The 20,981-nt window shown below is 37.2% G+C and overlaps 1 protein-coding gene across 1 annotated transcript in view; it reads left to right on the top strand.

The window, feature by feature from the left end:
• The window catches only part of Ttc6 (tetratricopeptide repeat domain 6), a 166,170-nt gene extending 149,741 nt beyond the window's left edge, over positions 1–16,429 (top strand). Inside the window, exons 28-32 of the mRNA XM_090345129.1 lie at positions 2,343–2,553; positions 6,119–6,271; positions 7,651–7,821; positions 14,901–15,126; positions 16,027–16,429. Of these exons, the coding sequence (XP_090201255.1) occupies positions 2,343–2,553; positions 6,119–6,271; positions 7,651–7,821; positions 14,901–15,126; positions 16,027–16,148 (883 nt within the window). The 3' untranslated portion in view covers positions 16,149–16,429. The remainder of the gene's footprint in view (positions 1–2,342; positions 2,554–6,118; positions 6,272–7,650; positions 7,822–14,900; positions 15,127–16,026) is intronic.
• The last annotated feature ends 4,552 nt before the right edge of the window (positions 16,430–20,981 follow it).

The raw sequence follows: 20,981 nt of genomic DNA, 5'->3' as shown, positions 1-20,981 counted from the left end.
ATTGGTTTAAGTTTTGTTTTTATAAGCATGTTTTATTTTCAGAAAACCGTTCTGATGTGGTTTCATATTTGTGATTAGTGATGCTGACCCCTCCATCTCAGTCAGTGTGTACATTGACGAAACTTACATATTCTACATATTTTCCATTGGATGGTTGACATGTGGTGATGTAACATGAGCTTTCACCTCTAGGACACTGAGAAATCCATATTCAGAAAAATAAAATAGCCCTTTCTGCAATGGTATCTCTCATGTTTTTCTCTTTTCCATTGATATAGGAAACTTGGGAGTCTCTACTGTCAGCTCTATTGACTCCTCTGGACTTGATTTCTACTCATTCATTTTCACATACTTTCAGGTGGCTTTTAAGATCCAGTGCCAGCTTTAAAACTCGCTAAAGTCCCAGTAAACTAGATGTTCATTAACATTAACTAGATATAGATAGAAAAAAGTTTTGATCACTAACTTTTTGTAACTGACTAAGCTATATAAAAGGAAAAGAATTCTGTGAATCATATGTTAGAATATACATTCACAAGGATTTTAGTTTCTCCTGGGGAAAGAGAGGCAGTGTAAATGCTACAATTTGATAACATTTACTGGGAAAATATGAAAAAAATATGTGCTGGAAATTTCAGCACATCTAGTCATCATAGTAAGCAAATCCTTTGTGAAATGTGCATTTTACCCCAAATGAGGCATTTTATCCCAAATGAGGATGTTGTATTTATTTTTGATAAAAAGCATTATACTGTGAGAAGACTTGCTGATATAATACAGTGACATGGTGTGTGGAAAGACATCATAACCCCATTACACAGTGAACTTTTGTTTTTTAAATAATGCCAGTTATCAAGAGGAGTGCTATTTCATTGTAAACTACTTGAGGGAAATAACCCTGTGATCTCTGGGTAACAACTCCATAAAGTAAACTCAGAAGATACATCTGGCTCATAAGCACAAGTGCTGAGCTTTCTCTATGAGACACGAGAAGCCAAGCCTTCTAGTGCTTCTGGGTTGATTTCCTTCCTCCCTCCTCCCCTCCCTCCCTCCTTGCCTTCCTCCCTTCTTTCTCTTCCTCCTTTTTCTCTCTCTCTTTCTTTCATGGCAGTACTCCAGTGTGAATTTAAGTCCTCAAACTATTGTTTGGCCTTTTCAATCAAGGCTGTCATTCTACCACTTGAGCCACATCTCTACTTCAGGCTTTTGTTTAAAACCAATAATACATTGGAAATAAGAGTTTCAGGGACTTTTCTGCCAGTGCTGGCTTCAGACCATGATTCCCAAATCTCAGCTTCCTGTGTAGCTAGGATTATAAGCATGAGCCAGATATAGGCTCTTAGTGCTATTTTTTGAGTTGTCTTCTAGTGAAACACTTTTGGGTCTTGAAATGTGATTCTTTTATCTTTATTTCTCAAGTAGCTGCATCCAGAGCTATTTTGAGTGTAGACTGTTGCCTGATTCTAGAATGAGAAATGAAGCCAATTATTCTAGAATGATAAATGAAACCAATTTAGATCTATAAAGCTAGTTCTGTTGTAATTTTCTCCTTTACCTTTCGGAATCACATAATTAACAAGAATTACTTTTCAGTTTCAAAACGAACTCTTTCTCAAACACTGTGACCACGTTGGGAAAGTCTCAGATATGAACTCCTTTCTGATAACTTTCTAACTCTGTAACAAATAATGCCAACTCCACACTTAGTGTTCTCTGATCACAAAATACACTCCAATTGTACAAACTTTTAGGGCTGCCTTCTCTTTATGGCATAGACTTATTTTTCTACTTATCATATTGAAGTTTTTTTTTTTAACAGTGTTAACTGAAAAATCAAGTCAGCAGGTAAGTGTATTGAAACAGGGTTGGGTGGCTTCATGAAGGCAGGGCACAAGTTTGGGGAACATTGTTTTAAGAGAAACTCTTGAGTAATAGTTAGGAGATGACAGTTTCTAGAGCATTTGCCCTGGGTTCCGTGTATTTAAAAAAGTCACACATTAGGAAAGTAGTGATAGATATTTTAAATCTTGAAACCCATTTGAGAAGTAACAGAGAGGATGGGGGAGGGTCTCTGAATTAAATATTTTGTGTATTCTCTTAGTTGGTTCTCAGACATGCTGGAAAATTAGCCTTACTTTGCAGGCTCAGGCTCAGGTCTGAGCTGCATGCTTTTCTACTGATGGGGCTGTTGAGCTAACCATGGTTCTCTCAAGCTCTCCTGAAAACAGTCTGTTTTCAGCTCAAGCAGCATGGGAAATTCATATACAGAAAAACACTGAGTATGTTACCAGAAAGCATCAATTCACTGGAAAGTATCAATATTTTCTTCATCTTTTCCCCAGAATTAAAGAGTTTGAACAAGCCGTCTATTTCTTTAGCTGGGCTCTTAAAATTAACTCCCGTTTTCTGGATGCTTATATCGGGAGAGGAAATTCTTACATGGAATATGGACATGATAAAGCCACCAAGCAAGCTCAGAAGGATTTTATTACGGCATTACATTTTAATCCAGCCTACACAAAGGCCAGAATTAGCCTGGCCTATAATTTGCAGGTAATATTACAAAACAGCATTTTGATCACTGTAAGCATTATTTGGACAGGAGAAAGAAATATTTGTCTCTGTACTAATGATAGAGCTAATGTTATTTCTTTGGGTAGGAATGTTTAGTTTGCCCTTACTTTTATTATTCAAATTGGCAGTGAGAAGTGTGGGGTTTATCTCATTTAGGGAACCTACTTGGACTAGTCTAGAGTCTTAAACCACTCCTGAATTTCCTTAGTGTCTATACCCCTCACTACCCTTATAAATAACTTAGGACCTGAATTTCACATATAAAAATCTGGCTTAATACTAATGTCACTGTCTTATATCTTGATTCTGAGGTTTGCTCTATTGAATTAGTTTTTTTTTTTAAGTCAAGCATATAACAATGAGAATTTACAAGTGAACTCTTGCCATGCAATAGGCCAGATAGAGAGTTTTTTAGATGTCTGAATTTTGTCATCTTCTGAATGGTAGTCACTTAGAATGTGGAGTGAGGGCAAGAGTCAAGACAGTCATTCGTCCTCTCAACAAGCTAGAAGCGGGCTGGGAGTTTGGCCTAGCAGTAGAGTGCTTGCCTAGCATGCACAAAGACCCGGTTTCGATTCCTTGGTACCACATACATAGAAAAGATCCGGAAGTGCTGCTGAGGCTCAAGTGGTAGAGCTCTAGCCTTGACAAAGTCCAAGGACAGTGCTCAGGCCCTGAGCTCAAGCCCAGGACTGGCAAAAAAAAAAAAAAAAAAAAAAAAAAACAAACCAAGCTGGAAGATAGTTTTACCCAGTGGTGCCAAGCAGGTTTCCCAGTGGATTCTAAGATTGAAATTTATAACTCATGGAGTTATTTGCATTGATAAAAGATTCTTGAAATAAAGTATTGAGTGTGCTATATTTTCCATGAGACAGAACAGAATAATTTTCAGACTTCTTTTCTACTCTGTTTTAATTTTTGTAATTTTAAACATGGCTTCCAATTCTTACAACCCACAATTTATTTTATTTTTTAAATTTTATTGTTAGGGTAACATATAGAGGGGTTACAGTTCCATTTGTCAGGTAGTGTGTGCATTACTTTTTGAATCTTGATAGCCATTCTCATATTTTTGTCCCCCTTTTCCTCCCCCTCCCCATCCCAATTATCTTGTTTTTTCCCCTTCCATTCCCTATTTCAAATAAACATATATACAATATATAAGGTAACAAAGTCAGATACATTAACCATAAGGGGAAAAAAGAGAAAAGAAATAACTGAGCATAGCACACTGAGAACAACAATCACAAAGATAGAACTCTTATTTCCATATCCTAGAGCTGATTTTGTTTAGGCTCATCCTATATGACTTAATAATATGCCACTTAGGTTGCTTTTCTTTCATCGAAGAAATGAAAAACTGACTGATCCAAAACTTCTGATACTAGGAAGGATAGTATTGGTAATTCTGGGAAGGAATACCAATAATTCATTCATTAAGGAAATAAGATTACCTTCTGAGAGTTAAACACACAATTAAATATTAAATATTAAATAATTAAATATTATTGGATGATGATTGAAATTTGCATAGTCTTACAAGTGGCATCTGATGCTACAAATGTCACTACCTTCCACAGGCATTTACTGATCATTTAACACAGAGCAAGGACTTCTCACATCCTGGAAGGGGACAACTGTATACACTTGTTTCCCCTGGGAGTTTAATTCCTAGTGGAGAGACAGAAGCAATTATATGAATAATTACATGATTAAAATTATGTTAATATATAGTATAAGAGAACCTAGCTTTGCTGGAAGTACTAGACGGATTTCTGAAAATTTACCATTTAGGTTGAAAGTGTGAAAGACTGGTCATTAATCCCAGGCAATGGTTAGCACTAGAATGTGGTATTCTAGAGAGAAAGTACAGCCCCGCAGAAAATCTTAAAGGAAAGAGCAGAGAGTCAGGGCCTGGGGGTGTTGCTCAAGTAGTAGAGTGCTTGCTCATCAAAAATGCAGCCATAATTTCTAAGTTCAGAACTTCCCCTCTCCTAGAAAGCAAATGAAATAGAATAAAATCAGATATGAAACAATGTGACTTGTAGAAGAGCAGAGGGTCCTTGAAGGTATAAAGTCATAGACAAGGGGAAATGGTTGAGACTGGCTAGAGAATTAAACAAAGGCTGGAAATGAAGATTTGCAGTCCAGTTACAAATAGAAACAACACTAATCAGAGAGGAAGGGTAGGCAGAGTCAGTAGTAGTATTCAATATACTTAGGTGAAAATGGAATCAAGTAGCTTAGGGGGGTGGATGGTGAAGAGAGAGAAATGGTGAAAGGGGTAGTTTTGATCACAATAAATATATGTGTAGGGTAGACAACTATATATACGTATATAATAAAATAGAAAAAATAAGCATCAAGTTTGCATTTTCTGAAGATCTCATTAAGGATGCAACCTAGAAAATGATTGAAAAATGTCAATATAACAGGAAAGGAAGGGAAAGGTGTAAGTATCGAAGTTCTGCCCAAGGGAGAGAGAGAAAATTTATTCTGTAACTGACCGTAGATTCCACTCAGGATATACAAGGGATTGCCACAAAATTGTCAGGAATAAATGACCAATGGAAACCTATCCTGAGTTGAATTCAACTCAATATTCCAATAATCAAACCTTAGTTTGTCTGCTTCACGGTTTATTAAGGAAACTTGTGATGACAAAGGTAGATCTCCCAGGAGCTTACTCAAAAAGAGAAAAAAGAGTTTCCTGTCAGAAAACAAGGTCTGGTTCCCTGACTGGTCATATTGCGTTTTAGTTTTAGATGAGAAGCACTGGGCTCAGCTTGGCTAGAGTGAGTGAGTCAGCCTTGGAGATTCTAGAAGCTTGGGTTTTAAGTCAATGAAAAGAAAGTATGGAGGCAGGACCATGCTGAATTAATTTCTCAGTGACTTCCTGTGGGCAGGTGCTTAGTTGCTAATTGAAATTCTCCAGGAGGTATTCAGACATCCTTCTAAAAGTGTTATACTTCTCTTGGCCTCCTCTCTCTCTTCTCTTCCCTCTCCCTCTCCCCGCCTTCCTTTTAGCTGGCACTAAGTTTGGTAAAGATAGATATATGCATTGTTCATGGAATATATATATATATATAGTGGTAAATAATTTTTAGACTATTAATTTAATTAATTTATTTATTTTTATAGCATATATTAACTTTACATTGTGCACCATGTATATTTTATATAAAAACAGACATTCTGTGCCAAGTAAATAAAAACGTTCCTTGCCTGTGTGTGGAGCTCAATGAAAATTTTTTAGCCACTGCCCAAAGCTCTGTGATTTTATGTAGTCTGATTGGTATAGGAGATGATTTTACAATTACACTTATTTTAATAACAATTTCATGACAAATACCCAGAGGTAATTAATCAACTGAATACACTCACAGTGTAACCTTAAGATAAACGTACTTTGCTTAAGATAAACTCAGATTTTACGCAAAGTAAATATGCACTTACCAATGGTTTTAAGTGAGTGAGAATCCTAACCATTTGTCATGTTATATAAGATTTCTTATTTCATGGAACTGGAAAAAAATTATTTTAGGCTCAAGGAAAATTCCAGAAAGCTTGGAACCACTTTACCATTGCTATAGAAGTTGATCCAAGGAGCTGCCTCGCCTATGAGGGAAGAGGTGTGGTCTGTCTTCAAATGGGTAATAATTTTGCTGCAATGCAGGATCTTAATGCTGCCATAAAGGTAAAAGTCCACGTAGATGATATTATTATTGGCATAAATTAATACCATTTATGAACAAGTCCAAGTAAGATGTTCTCTGTTATTTAAAAAGAATTGATGTATGTAGAAAATGTAAATGCTTTCTCCCTGTGTGATTACTTGGGTGAAAAGTAGCTTGTCCATTTTATCCTCTAGATGCATTTAAAAAAGAATTTCTGGGGCTGGGAGTCTGGCCTAGTAGTAGAGTGCTTGCCTAGCATGCATGAAGACCCAGGTTTGATTCCTTGGTACCACATACATAGAAAAAAAAAAAGCCGGAAGTGGTGCTGAGGCTCAAGTGGTAGAGTTCTAGCCTTGAGAAAAATCCAAGGACAGTGCTCAGGCCCTGAGCTGAAGCCCAGGACTGACAAAAAAAATTCTTCACTGGAAGTGTAGCACTGTAGCACAGTGGTAGCAGCGTGTCACACCTGCCTAGCAGGTTGAAACCCCAGTACTCTATAAACATAGATTCCTTTCAGCCAATGCAGCTCAGTACTGTTTTGTTTCATTGGTGGCCTATAATCTTAGCTAATCAGATCTGAGAACTGTGGATTGTGATTTGAAGCAATCCAGTGCAGGAAAGTCTATGAGATTCTGATAATCCAGTTAACCAGTAAATACCTGGAAACAGAAGTGTTGTTTAAGTGGCAAAGCATCAGCATTACCATTGAGTGAAATAGCCAAGCAAGAGGGTTAGGCCCTGAGTTCAAGCTTGAGTAGGGGCACACACACAGGTGCACACATATAGGTGAATACACACATACACACGCGCACACACACACACACACACACACACAAATACCAAAATACCATTTTATCACGACAAGTGAAAAAATATAAAAACAAGGTTTGGCAGAACCAGAGGAAGTACATTGTAAATCCTCAGGTTCTTCCTGGAATGAAATCTCGAGTTCTAAATACAATAGCAAAACCTTCTTTTTATCTTATTTTTAAAGCTTATCTTATTTTTAAATCTGCAGATTTGAGTAGATGCCATAACATGTAAGATAAGCAAAGGGAAACAACTGAAAGAAAACTACTATAGTACAGGACAAATAAGCATGTTCACTATTAATTTGATTCTCCTCCACTTACCCTAGGAAAGCAGATAAACTTTCCCCACGTGTCTATCCCTTGGAAAAAATCTGAGTAAAAATACTTGTATTGTGGTCAAATCAACAAAAGTGTTGGCATGAACCCAATTTCAAGTCCTCTCTCAAACTATTTTCTCTAATGCAGTTTTACCTGTGCCCTAATATTACTAGTTTCCCACAAGTAGATTCATGACACATTTTCACAGACATGAAATCAGAAATGAATCCTCTTCCCAGATGCTCAAAACTTATACTCTTGTATTCCAGATCAATACTACAGCTGAGTACTTAACAAATCGTGGGGTGATTCATGAGTTTATGAGTAAAAAACTGAATGCCATGAAAGACTACCAGGCGGCCGTGTCTCTGGACCCCACGTGTTCCCTGGCTTACTACAATGCAGGGAACATCTACTTACACCACAAGCAGTTTTCTCAGGTAATGTGCATCTTCTTGAATATTTTCTTTTTGCTCTTAAATTCTCCATACATATAGCCTTTGGTATATGTAGCACTGAAACACATCTTTTCCATCTCTAAGTTAGTACATCATTAACTCCTCTTTATTTTTGTTGATTGTGGGACTTGAACTCTGGGCCTGGTTGCTGCCCCTGAGCTCTTCAACTCAAGGCTATTGTCCTACCCCTTGAACCACAGCACTATTTCTGATTTTCTAGTGGTTAATTGGATAAGAGTCTCATAGTCTTTGGTGTCCAGGCTGGCTTTGGACCTCAGTCCTCAGATCTCAGCCTCCTGACTAGCTAGGATTACTGGCGTGAGCCACTACACCCAACTTAGCTCCTCTTAAAAAAAATAATATGGGGCCGGGAGTTTGGCCTAGTGGTTAAAGTGCTTGCCTAGCATGCATGAAGACCCAGATTCGATTCCTCGGTATCACATCCATAGAAAAAAGCTGGAAGTGGTGCTGTGGCTCAAGTGGTAGAGCTCTAGCCTTGAGAAAAGTCCAAGGACAGTGCTCAGGCCCTGAGTTCAAGCTCCATGACTGGCTAATAATAATAATAATAATAATAATAATAATAATAATAACACTCCTTGCTACTCAGGAGGTGGAGATCCTGGATTGCTGTTTGAGAGTCCATGAGACACTTATGTCAAATAAATTATAAAAGAAAAATTCCATGAAGTGCAGCTATGGTCCATGTAGTTGAGCAAAAGTAGCTTAGGAACAGTACTCAGACTCTAAGTTGAAACGCTAGGACTTGCATGAGTGTGCGAGCACACACACACACACACACAGACACACCCAAACACACACACCCCATACTAATAATGTAAGAACGCTTACCCATTAAGTGCTAATACTGTCTAGAGTTATACTCCTTCTATAATCAACTATTCAACAGTTGTTAGTAAATATTATTTGGATTTCCTGAAAGGAAATGTGGCCATTTTCCTTGCCATAACCATTGTTACCTATTTTTGCCTGGAATCCTTTGCTCTCTTCTTTCCAGACCTTTTTCATGACAGGAGGATCTAACTCTTTTAATTTATACTTTTTCTAAATGTCAGACTCACCAGTAGGACAAGTGAAGAGACTGGAATTTCAAATCTGGTTTTGTGTAATCCCTTTATCTCTTCGCATTTCAATTTACAGTATCTGAAATGAAAGTGTTGGAGTCTTAGGTAATATATAGTTACAAATATATTTTATTAAAATTGTATTAAAATAAACTTTACTTTATTAAAATTTATTTAAATTGTACTGTATTAGCATGATTCATATTCATAGCTTTTTTGAAAATGGATTATTTATCATTAAGTAGTTGTGTGAGTAGTAGTTTTTGCTATTCAAAAAGGCAGTTTACGAATATAATCCACCCCTTTCAGGAAAATTTTAATTTTTATAAAAAATTAATCTATAATTATTCTTTTGTCCTGGTGTCCTTTATGTTGTCATTTTTTATCTTATTATATTGATACCTACTTCATTTATTGACACCCTTTCGTTTATATTGTGATAATTTCTTCTAAGCACTGTTCTGCCAAATATTTTGCTCTGTAATCTGTGTTTTTGTTTGTTTGTTTTGATTTGGTTTTTTTTTCCCCTGATGCTCTAGCACTTTTGCTGGGCCAGTCCTCTACCACTTGAGTCATACTCTTAGTCCATTTTTTGTTTTTTTTTTGTTTTTTTTTGAGACAATGATTGACAGACTTTTCTGCCCAGTCTGTTTTTGATCTTTGATCCTACAGATTGCCTTCTGAATAGCCACTTGTGCCTGACAGATCTTTAGTTCATTTTTCTTGAACTTGAATAAAATCCATAAAAGATAAAATTTGCCATTATAAGCATACTAAAATTTATAGCTCAGTTTATATCACACACATAACCTGTTTTTTCAAAAATTTTTAGAAATGATTTTTTCTGCAGTGTAGGAAAGTTTATAGTTTTGCTCTAGTGACTATCTTTGTATAAAAATGCTCATACTTGTCATTCCTCCTTTGCTTGTTTTTTTAACCATGACAAAAATACACCTTATATATACTTCTTGTCATGTACACGGGGTTGTAAACCCATAACCCTCATAATTCTTTGTCTTTTGCCTTCCACACAATGTCTCTCCTTGTATCATTGTGGCTCCCACAACCTGCTCTTTTTTTCATATATTTTGTATTGTAATTAATAGAAGGGTTACATGATATTTGCCAGATAGATGGTGCGTTAATTCCCATACATTGATACCCTTTCACATGTCTTGGTCCCCATTTCCATCCCCCCACCCCACCCCTCATCTTGTTTTCCCCCTTCCCTATCCAATTTCAAATAACCAAATACAAATATATCTGATATATCAGGTAACAAAGTGAGATACTGTAACAATATGCGATAACCAGGGGACAACAAAAGAGATGAGAGATAACATAGTACCTTAAGAACAACAATCATTCATTATATGGCTTATGTTTCTATATCCTAGAGATCCTTTCATTTAGTGTCCTACTATATGGCCTTTTGTATCAAGGTTTTGCTCTATTGTAAATCTCTGCTAGGAGAGCCAAGGTTTCTACTGATTATGACAAATGAGGGAAACCATTGAGCCTATGTTCCTTTGAGTCTGGCTTACATCACTTAATATGATCTTTTCTAAGTCTTTCCATTTCCTAACAAATGGGGCGATGTCATTCTTTCTGACAGCAGCATAGAATTCCATTGTGTACAAATACCACATCTTGTTGATCCATTCATCAACTGAGGGACATCTAGGTTGGTTGCATATCTTTGCTATGGTAAATAGTCTGGTTTGAGCTGGCTAACTTCCCACTTGTCTTCTGAATGAGATTTGTAAGAAAAGTAAAGAGATTGTGGCTCCCACAGCCTGCTCTTTACTATTGATCATCACAGAAGACTTTCTAAAACCTTTTGTTAACTGTGGTAGTTGCCTCTCTTCCAGGTGTTCTAAGATCCTTTCCATTTAAGCTTCCCCCTCCACTGCTTCTCTAACTCCCTTCCTTGAGTTGCAGGTAAATGTAGCATAGAGTAACTACAATCTGGGATGAGAAGACTTACAGAGTCATGATGGAAATGCCTCGTAAAAATCAGAGGTGGCAAGGTTCATAGAGAATGACCGTGTAGAATTGAGATTTGAACTCAGCACATTGTGATCTATGCAGGTGGCATGAGATGAGGGCTCTATCATTTGAGCCATACCTCCCGGTCTTTCCTTTCCCTGTCTTAGTGCCCTTCCCTGGCTAGGTTTCCTGGCTGGATGATTCAGTCATGACTTTTAGCAGCTGTGATGAGCCTGGCTAATCTTAGTGGGGAAGCTGGAGGGTGGGGCTGGGTTAGCAAAGGTTCACAGCTTCCATGAGGGTGCTATTGCCATGTCAGTAGACAGCTAATTTTTGCCCCCAGGCTCACAAGCTAAGGTATGAATTTCATTAACCTCAGATCCCTCTCTGTCAACCTCCTAAAAATATTTCTTCCCATTGTAAAATTAGTTAATGAGATGAAGACAAGTAAAATACCCTGGGCTATATTTTTTGTTTCCATGTTGAAGATCCAGACAAATTAGGGAACCATTTTACCTTTTAAATTTACTTAATAACTCCATGAGAATATCTCATGCAAAATTTATTTGTCTAGAGCTATAGTGCAGTATGACATTAAACAATAAGGGATGATTTTAGTTCTTCCATACTTTAGACATAATAGTTGGGCCAATATCTCATCTCAAATGTATCCCATTATCTGTCTGCGCACAGTAGACACCAGTCACACTGCTCACATTGTCTCCAGATACAAACAGGCTTTCATCTACACTTCTGTTTATTTATGCCCTATTCAACTATGCTGCCATGTTGAATCTCTGTAAGGCTCTATCCCTTGCCTGCCTTTCCCCTCTGCAGTGACAGCTGATAATACAGGAAGGAAGATGGGAGCTCTAGAGAAGTGGTCCCTCAGCAAAGCAACTCATCTCTGGAGGGTTAAAATGTGTGAGCCGGGTACTCACATCTGTAATCCTAGCTATTCAGGAGGCTGAGATATGAGGATTGCAGACTGAAGCCAGCAAGGGCAGGAAAGTCTATGAGACTCTCATCCCCATGAAACTACTCAGAAAAGGCTGAGACTGACACTGTGGCTCAAGCGGTAGAGTGCTTGCAATGAGCACATAGAAGCTCAGGGGCAGTGTCCAGGCCCTGAGTTCAACCCGAGGACCAGCCAAAAAATAAAATAGTGGGTATAATCTTTCTTTTTTTCTTTAGTGACCTAATAATTTAAAATCGCAGTTGAAGGAGTTATTTGCATAAATTTGGAACTGATGGCTTAAAAAATAATTGGATATGCTTTTTAATTAATTTAATGTAGATATAAAGGCATCAGAACAATTGTTAGAATTTTAAGGCCTTTTATCACTAATTGCTTTATCTTTGAATTGTTTCACAGTCCTTATACTTCAAGTAACTTCATTATGTTTATAGGTTTTTCAATTGTCTAAGTAATAATATTCTGGAAGCTGTAATATAATACAAAGTTACATTATTCAAAGTTAGGTACATTACTGGTGTTTCATTGGCTTCTTTTCTCTTAGCTAAGGTATGCATTTGTTCCTACCTGGCTAAAGTCATGTTTTGTGATGTAGAATTGTCTAGTCTTCATTACTGACTTAATGAATTAAAGTGAAGCTTGCTACTTTATGAAGAATGTAATGCTTGGAGTCATTCTCTTGCTTCATTTGTGCTGTGTCAGTGCCGCCTTATCTTTAGGAGTGAGTTCTCTTCAAGCTCTTCACACATAGGTGTCAATGCTTCTCCGATCTTAATGGATCTCTGAATTGCACACGAATAGGGCATAGAGTAACCAGCACTAGGGAGGAGAAGACTTATACAGTCTTGATAGAATCACCCCTTTAAAGTCAGAGGAAGCAAATTCACAAAGAATTACCTGAAGGCTGTGTTCTCTATTTAAAACCATTAGAAGAAAAGTAATAAACTAGTACTTGGTGATGGACTCTTCTTCATTCTGCAGGCTGTACTCAGTACTTCTGTATTAGCTGGCCCCATTCCATCAGTGCTAGAAATAGGTTTTCATTACCTTTGCTTTACAGAGTGAGGACTCTGATGTAATTAGAGCTTCAGAAATTCACTCAAGGCAGAGGCAACATTTGGACCTTAAAAATGTGCTCCTTGATCTGAGTTTTAGCCACCAAGCATTTTGCCCATGGTGAAAATGAATTGAGGACAGATCCTGAGGAAATCCAGAGGGAAATAATTGGAGAGAAAACAATCAGAAAGGTTAGAGAGAGACCAGGGAAACAGTATCTCAAGGGCATAGAAAATTGAAAGTAGGAAGGAGCGATGAACAAAGGCCATTCCACAGAGTTACATTGGAAGAAAGCACTGGAAAATGTCCATCTGTAACCAAAGCAGAGTTCATGGAATGGAAGGAGGCAGATAAGAGGATGGGTTGGGAAGAAATTAACTGGCAAATGACCAGAAACTGTAGTGTGAAAGGGCTTTCCTTTAGTTTAAAGTAGGAGCCAAATGTTCATCCATGAGAATCAGAGATGAGAGTCCTAATGAATGGGAGAGTGTCTATTCAGCATCTCAATCGAGTTGTGATGAAGGGATAAGTTTAAAAAATGCCCATTTATTGCATATCATCATTTAATAAAAATATGACTAAAATTGTTAGATTTCCAGGAGGCTGTTGGAAGGACATTACCACCAAGCAATGCCCATTGAAAGTTAACAAATCAACCAAAGGTCCAAGTTTGGAAACTACTGAAATCCTTGACCTAACCAGTACATTCTTTCCAGACAGCCTTCTTTACTTGGTAGTTCAAGATCGAGGAACTTGGATCTGTAAGGTAAATTATAGCCTGCTAAATGCTGTCTCCAAGGTTCACAGAAAATTTTGCTTTCTGTTTTAGTCAAACTGCACCTATCTTATGTTGAAACCTGAAGTTGGTGACAAAATGTGAATATATATATATATTAATATACTGTGGTCTATCGATATGTTTATGTATAATTATCTTTAAGTAATTGCACAAAGGCATTATCATTCAACAGAGCAGCTTCTGAATTCAGTATATCTTAATATTATCCATTTCAACACTCTCATCCATCCCTCTCAACCCACCCTAAAGTCTTTGATTATCTCAACAAGCTGTTTTTATTTCCTTTCTTCCTTATAAAATAGTATGAAATGAAAACATGACAATAGTATGACTGAGTTTTTATACTTTTGGACATTGTTTAGAATTTTCTTTTGACTATTAGTTTATCTGTTCTTTTCCTATTCTGTTTTCACATACAAAATGTTACTTAGTTTATTGGCATTTTATCTTCTGTTTGGTCTTTCCTAATTTATGCTTCACCTTTTGGTTGTTCTTGTGCTCAAGGGAGAAAGTTAGGTGGCAGACAGTGGGAACTCTTTACTGCACTAAGGAAGAATATTTTTATAATCCACATTGCCTGGCATTGCTGGCATATAATGTTATGGCTTAGATCTTAAATGCCTCCAAAGGCATATAATGGCTTAGGAGCCTTTGGTATGGTCAGGCAGTGGAGGAACTTTTAGGAAATGGTGCCTAATAGAAGGAAGTGAAATAATTGGGGCATTCCTGAAAGAGGATACTAGGACTCTAAATTCTCCCCCACCCCACCCCCTCTCTCTCTCTGCTCCCTGATTGCCGTGAGATAAGAAGCCCTCTCTATCACTCTCTTGCTGTGAGGTTCTGTGCCCCATAGACCCATAGCAACAGAGCCAAGTGATCATAGCCTGCAATCTTTACAACAGCCAGCCCAAATAGATCTTTCCTTCCTTTAAGTCAATCACTTCAAACCTTTTAGTAAATTACACAAAGCTGACTAAAATACATGGCAATAACTTTTGGTTGTTTTATTGTTGTTTATCTATTCTGTGGAATAGACATTTCTATATTGGAGATCGAAGTCTTCCATTGACTCATTATTGGTATATCTTATGAAAGAGCTTCACATTTCCGATGGATGACAAAGTAGATTTACATTGTAATTTTTAAAAATATTTTGTAGGCCAGAGACTACTTCTCACAGAGTTTAAAATTTAATCCAGAAAATCAATATGCTCTCATGAACCGAGCAGTGGCAAATACAGTATTAGAAAAATATGAAGAAGCAAAAGAAGATTTTTCACGTCTAATTGAACAGTGTCCCTCTTGGGCTGCAGCATATTTTAACAGAGCATATTTCTACTGCTGTATGCAGCAATATCAATTAGCTGATGAAGATCTTTGTCAAGGTACTGTTTAGTAATTATTAAAATCATAGTAGTTGATATACTCCTTTTTCAATAGATTACAAAAGAAAAATATTATCTTCATAAACATACATAAGAGTTAATGTCCAGATATCATGCCTTTCATATAACAGACATTCATTTATGTAATTTCTTTTTTCAATTAATTTAGATTTATTTTATTGCCTATACTATAGCCTGTACTGCTGACATCTGTTTTACACATGTTTCAAAAGTATGCATATTCTCTCCTTTTTAAAAAAATTCAATTTTATTGTCAAAGTGATGCTCAGAGGGGTTATGGTTACATATATAAGAAAATAAGTACATTTCTTGTTGAATGTTGTTGTCTCTTCCCTCATTTTTCTTAACTTGAGAAAAAAGAATGTTGATTGCAAAATGGGGAGACTCTGGAGAGAAAGCCAATGGGAAGGAGTATAGCAAGAGAAGAGGCTGAAGATGAATGAACCATTTTATCACTATGTATGAAAACAGAATAAATGAAGCCCATTAAAATTTATTTTTAAAAGGGGAAAGGGGAAGGAAAAAGAATAATGGAAGATGTGAATTTAATCAAAGTGTTTATAGGCACATATGGAAATATCACAATGAAATCCCTTTGTGCAATCAATATATGCTAATATAAAAAGCTTTAGTAAACTTAGATATAGAGAATTATTAGGAAACCATAAACGAGCAATGGCAGCCTTTGAAAGGATGACATTGTACTGTGGTTCCCTAAACATATATAAATATATTATATATGTGCATATGTAATTTTACTTGAAGGAAAGCACTTTCAAAAATAATATTAAAATTCTTGAAAAATTTTTATCTTTAAAAACTGAAATAATTTTTGAGTGTTTACACAAGCATATCACAAAGTTTGTGTTTGTTTTTCAGCCTTGCATTTGAAGCCTGATGACGCTCTAGCATATAATCTCAGAGCAGAAGTTCGTGGTAAAATAGGTCTGATTGAGAAAGCAATAACCGACTATAACCAAGCACTGGATCTTGAAAACTAAAGCCTGATGATTACATAGACTGAATTATGGTTTCTATGATAGTTTACATAGCCTTGCTTCTCACAACTAAAATGCATTTGCTGTTTAGAAATTTATACCACCTTGTTATTGTGCCCAATATATACATATATATATATATTTAAAAAATAACATGTTCACATAGTTGCACATGTATATGCCATGAATTGAATTTCTTCAGAAGATGCAGGGTTTAAATGGAAATGTTTCTTAGGGACTATTAATGTGTAAAGCAAGAGAATTTCCTTTGGAGTACCACTTGATTGTAGACAAAGTGTCATCCAACTTTTCATCCATTTTTATTCATAATGTATTCAATTGCATCTAGATTTTAAAAAGTAAACAAAGTGATGACTTTAAAAATTGAAGGAAAGTACATTTTTTCTCTCCTTTGTTAACATTGTGTATACTGGTCTATATTCTATTTGATATTCATATACTTCCAACAGAAAAATATGTTTTTCTTTTACATGGCTGCTTGTCTTATAGGATAGTTCCTCTGAAGACTTGGGCTGCCATCCTCTCTGAGATAACTTCTCAGCTTTGTGTGTGTGTGTGTGTGTGTGTGTGTGTGTGTGTGTGTGTGTGATAATCTGATAATCCCAGGGCTTGAATTCAGTAACTGAATGCTATCCTTGAGCTTTCAGCTCTTTTGCTCAAGGCTGGTTCTCTACCATTTGAGTTGTAGCTCCACTTCTGGCTATTTGGTGATTAATTGCAGGTGAGAGTCTCACTGAATTTCCTGCCTGTGCTTGGCTGAAATCCTCAGATCTCAGCTTTCTGAGTAGCTAGGATTTCAGTTGTGACCCACTGGTACCTTTTAGTTTAAATTTCATAAATATATGAATGAATACAGAATTCAGAAATATATACATACATATATAGTGCATATGTGTGTATGTGCGCATACACATGTTCTCACAAGTCCTCGTGTTTACTTGTGATGAGGGCTTCACAGCAGTGGAAGTACTGTAAAACCAAATCACAACAATGAAAGGCTCTTTGTGGAGTGTTTCTGAGGAATGTTTGAGTGAAGCAGAGAGCCCCTTCTTTTTCCTCACTGACAACACAGGGCTTCCTGAGCTTCATTCATATTTGTTTCATCCAGTTTGCTTACTTTTCTGGTGTTTGATTCTTCCCCTACTTCTCTAGGTTTGGAGATGCCTGCTCTCACTGTGCTTGGGCATTTGGAAAGAATACTGTCTACTTCCTTTCCTTTCCCAATGGAAAACTGGTTTCACTTTGTAAGCTCATATGGAGATGCCTCACACTCCTTCAGGATACGTTTCCTGGCATGATAAGTTGTGACGTTGCTTCAGCTGGTGACCAAGACACATTAAGATGTAATTTGGGGTCCTGTTAACCTCCATCCTAGGTTAGATTCAGAATGACCTCAAAGACAAACAGACAGACACTCTCCCCTTGAGTAAGGCATACATTTCCCCCTTTGGCCTGGGCTCCTCTATCACTTGCTGAGATGCAGGCCCTGAGGTATTGTCTCTGTATACAGTCCCTACACATTGCAGATGTGAAAGAGACTGGTGGTGCTCCTATCATATGAAGTTCTGATGATGGGACTCTTATCTCCTGGTGGAATATCCCAAGAAACTCAACTCGTGTAGATTCCTAGAGAATAGTCTTGGGCTCTCAGTCTTCCTGGCTCTGTTACTTTTTTCTTTGTTTTGTTTTATCATCACCATTCTTGCTTTCCTGGGTTTGAACTTCTTGATAAAGTAGCAGCACAAAAGCACTCAAGTTCTGTTTGCTTGTGAGAACTGATGTTAAGCCCAGTCCCATTTTTTATCTATCTATCTATCTATCTATCTATCTATCTATCTATCTATCTATCTAATTGCCCACAAGTATTTATTCCATGAGACAGACTGTAATCGTTGTTGAGGGATGATTCATACAAATGGCCACCGGACCAAACTGGGCATCAAAAGGCTGGTGATATCTGATAGGTCACAATGCCTAAAACCTCTCAGCCCCTCAGCTTCTTCACACAATGAGAGTGTCCTGCTACAAGCATATGTCTATGTTGCCCAACTGGATATATTTCTCCAGACCAGGGTCTTTTTAAAAACAAACAATGTAATATATAGAGGGATTATAGTTATATTCGTCAGATAGTAGGTGTATTACTTCTCACATGTTGATACCCCTTCTCATGTTTTTGTCCCAATTTCCCTCCCTTGAGCCCTCCCAAACATCTTGTGTCCCCCCTTCCCTTTCCTATTTCAAATAAACAAATAAACATATATACAATATGCCAGGTAACAAAAGTCAGATACAGTAACAATAAGAATAACCAAAGGGCAACAAAAGAGAAGAGAAATAACATAGTACATTAAGAACAATCACACAAGATAAAGCTCTTGTTCTCATATCCTGGAGATCCTTCATTTAGCCTTATGTATCTAGGTTTTGAGCTATTGTAATCCTCTGCTAGGAGAGTCATAGATGTGTACTAATTATTACAAATGAGGGAAACCATGGAACCTAGGTTCCTTTGTGTCTAGCTTACTTCTCTTAATATGATTTTTTTCCAAGTCTTTCAATTCATTTCCTTACAAATGGGGCGATGTCATTCTTTCTGATGGGAGCATAGAATTCCATTGTGTATAAATACCACATCTTGTTGATCCAGTCATCTACTGAGGGGGCATCTGGGTTGGTTCTATATTTTTGCTATGGTAAATAGTGCTGCAATAAACATCGTTGTGCTAGTGGTTTTAGTATGTCCTTGTTTCTGGATGTTTGGGTAAATGCCAAGGAGTGAAATTGCTGGGTCATGGTCTTGACTATATTCTGCCTTCTCCTTGACCCTACTGCCCACTTTTCAAGAACCTGGTTGCTGGTATTGGTTTTGTTCGACTGTGAGCCTTCCTAAGAAATTATAGCATTTGAATTCTTGTGTAGAAATACTGTATTTCAGTTAATACAGCCTATACACTTACATCCAATCCTGACACATTTACTAGTATATTATAAATTAGTTACAGCTTCTATATACAAGAGAACACATAAGAGGGAGGACATTTGACCCAAAGGTCAATGGAACTGATTTATTTTACTTAACATGATTTTTTTCCAAGTCCATCCATTTCATTGCAAATGCTGTAATATTCTTCCTAATGGGTGAGTAAAATTCCAGTGAGTATACATACCATATTTCATCCATCCATTTGTCTATGTAGGGTCATGTACTGAGCCTTTCTTGGAGGTAGTAGCTTTATGGTGCACATTTCTTAGTTTCCTAGCTTTCTCTTCATGGTAGAGCAGTGTCTAGGACCCTGACTAACAAAACATTTTTTATGACATCAGAGAACTTCTGGGAGTCAGATTTTTTTTATTATAGCATGCTAAGAGTGTGACCTGTCTGTGAAGGTACCAGTCAACTTATACTTCTTATTTACTTGAATTCTGAAGCATTTTATTTCACAGAATGATTGATTGATGGGCCCAGCTGGAAAGTAACCAAATAAAAGGAGAGGTAATTACCTAATGGTGGTGGAGAGGAATGAGGAAGGAAAGTGAACCAGAAGCACAAGATGAGTGGTGCCTACACGGGTCACATACACAAGCAATAGTGCTTGAGCTCCCAGGCCACATCCTGAGCAAGTTGTAACAGTAAGATCTCACTCCAGAGTTTCTCCATTGTCATAAAAATGTGTTGTTTGTTTGTTAAACCTGACATTTGAAAAAAGTAAAAAAAATAAAAATAAAAATAAAAAAACAAGGAAAAAATGTGTTGTTAGTCCACGTCCTAGAAGCATGATTTCTAAAAATAATAGTCACTTTCGTGACCATATACCTTGAGGGTCCATTTGTTCACATGTCCTCCTGCTCCTCCTTACTCATCTTCCCCCATCTGGTAGGGTGCCTTAGATCTATTGTTATACACTCACACAGCCCTGGGTCTAATGCCCTCAGACCTGTGGACCTGGTTTACAGGCTGGTTTCCTCACTAGACTGCAAACTCTACAGGGGCAGCATTATGTCTATTTGTCCAGCACGGTTCACCAATGCTCACCACTCTTCGAGAAACAAAAAAGATGCTTCATAACCATTTGATATATTCGCTTTATTAAACAGGAGACCTGGACACTTACACAGGACATTATGTCCCAACACATGAAAAACATGTGTTTTACTATTTATTTTCATGATTTAAAAAAAGATATACTGATATTCTAGGCAAGTCTAGACTCTTGGAAGTTCCAAGCCTTGACAACATGTTTTCTCACTGTTTTGCTTGTTTGACATTCTTCTCAGTAGAGAGATCCTTAGCATCTACACCATCCTCATAGTATATAATGTGGATGTGCACGCGTGCATGTGCGCACACACACACACACAGAGTGCACCTTGGAAAAAGAGCTGTCCAAGACATGTGAAAGGGTATCAATGTATGTGAATTAATGCACCTTCTATCTGGCAAATATCATGTAACCCTTTTACTAATTACAATAAAAAAAAGAGCTGTCCCAAATGTGAACAAGCAGAGGTTGAAAAATAGAACTTTTTTTTTTTTTTTTTTTTGCTAGTCCTGGGCTTGAGCTCAGGGCCTGAGCACTGTCCTTGGATTTTTCTCAAGGCTAGAACTCTACCACTTGAGCCTCAGCACCACTTCTGGCTTTTTCTAAGTATGTGGTACCAAGGAATTGAACCCAGGTCTTCGTGCATGCTAGGCAAGCATTCTACCACTAGGCCAAACTCCCGGCCCCGAAAATAGACCTTTGTTAAGGTGATAAGGCTGTAATGTTTGAAAAAAAATATAAACTCACATCTCAAATTAATCACTGTCATTTT

This window comes from Megascapheus bottae, chromosome 14, assembly GCF_031878675.1.
Source record: "Megascapheus bottae isolate mThoBot1 chromosome 14, mThoBot2.hap1, whole genome shotgun sequence".
Lineage (NCBI taxonomy): Eukaryota > Metazoa > Chordata > Mammalia > Rodentia > Geomyidae > Megascapheus > Megascapheus bottae.
The sequence above is the reverse complement of the archived record's forward strand: the minus strand, read 5'-3'. Positions and strand labels throughout refer to the sequence as shown.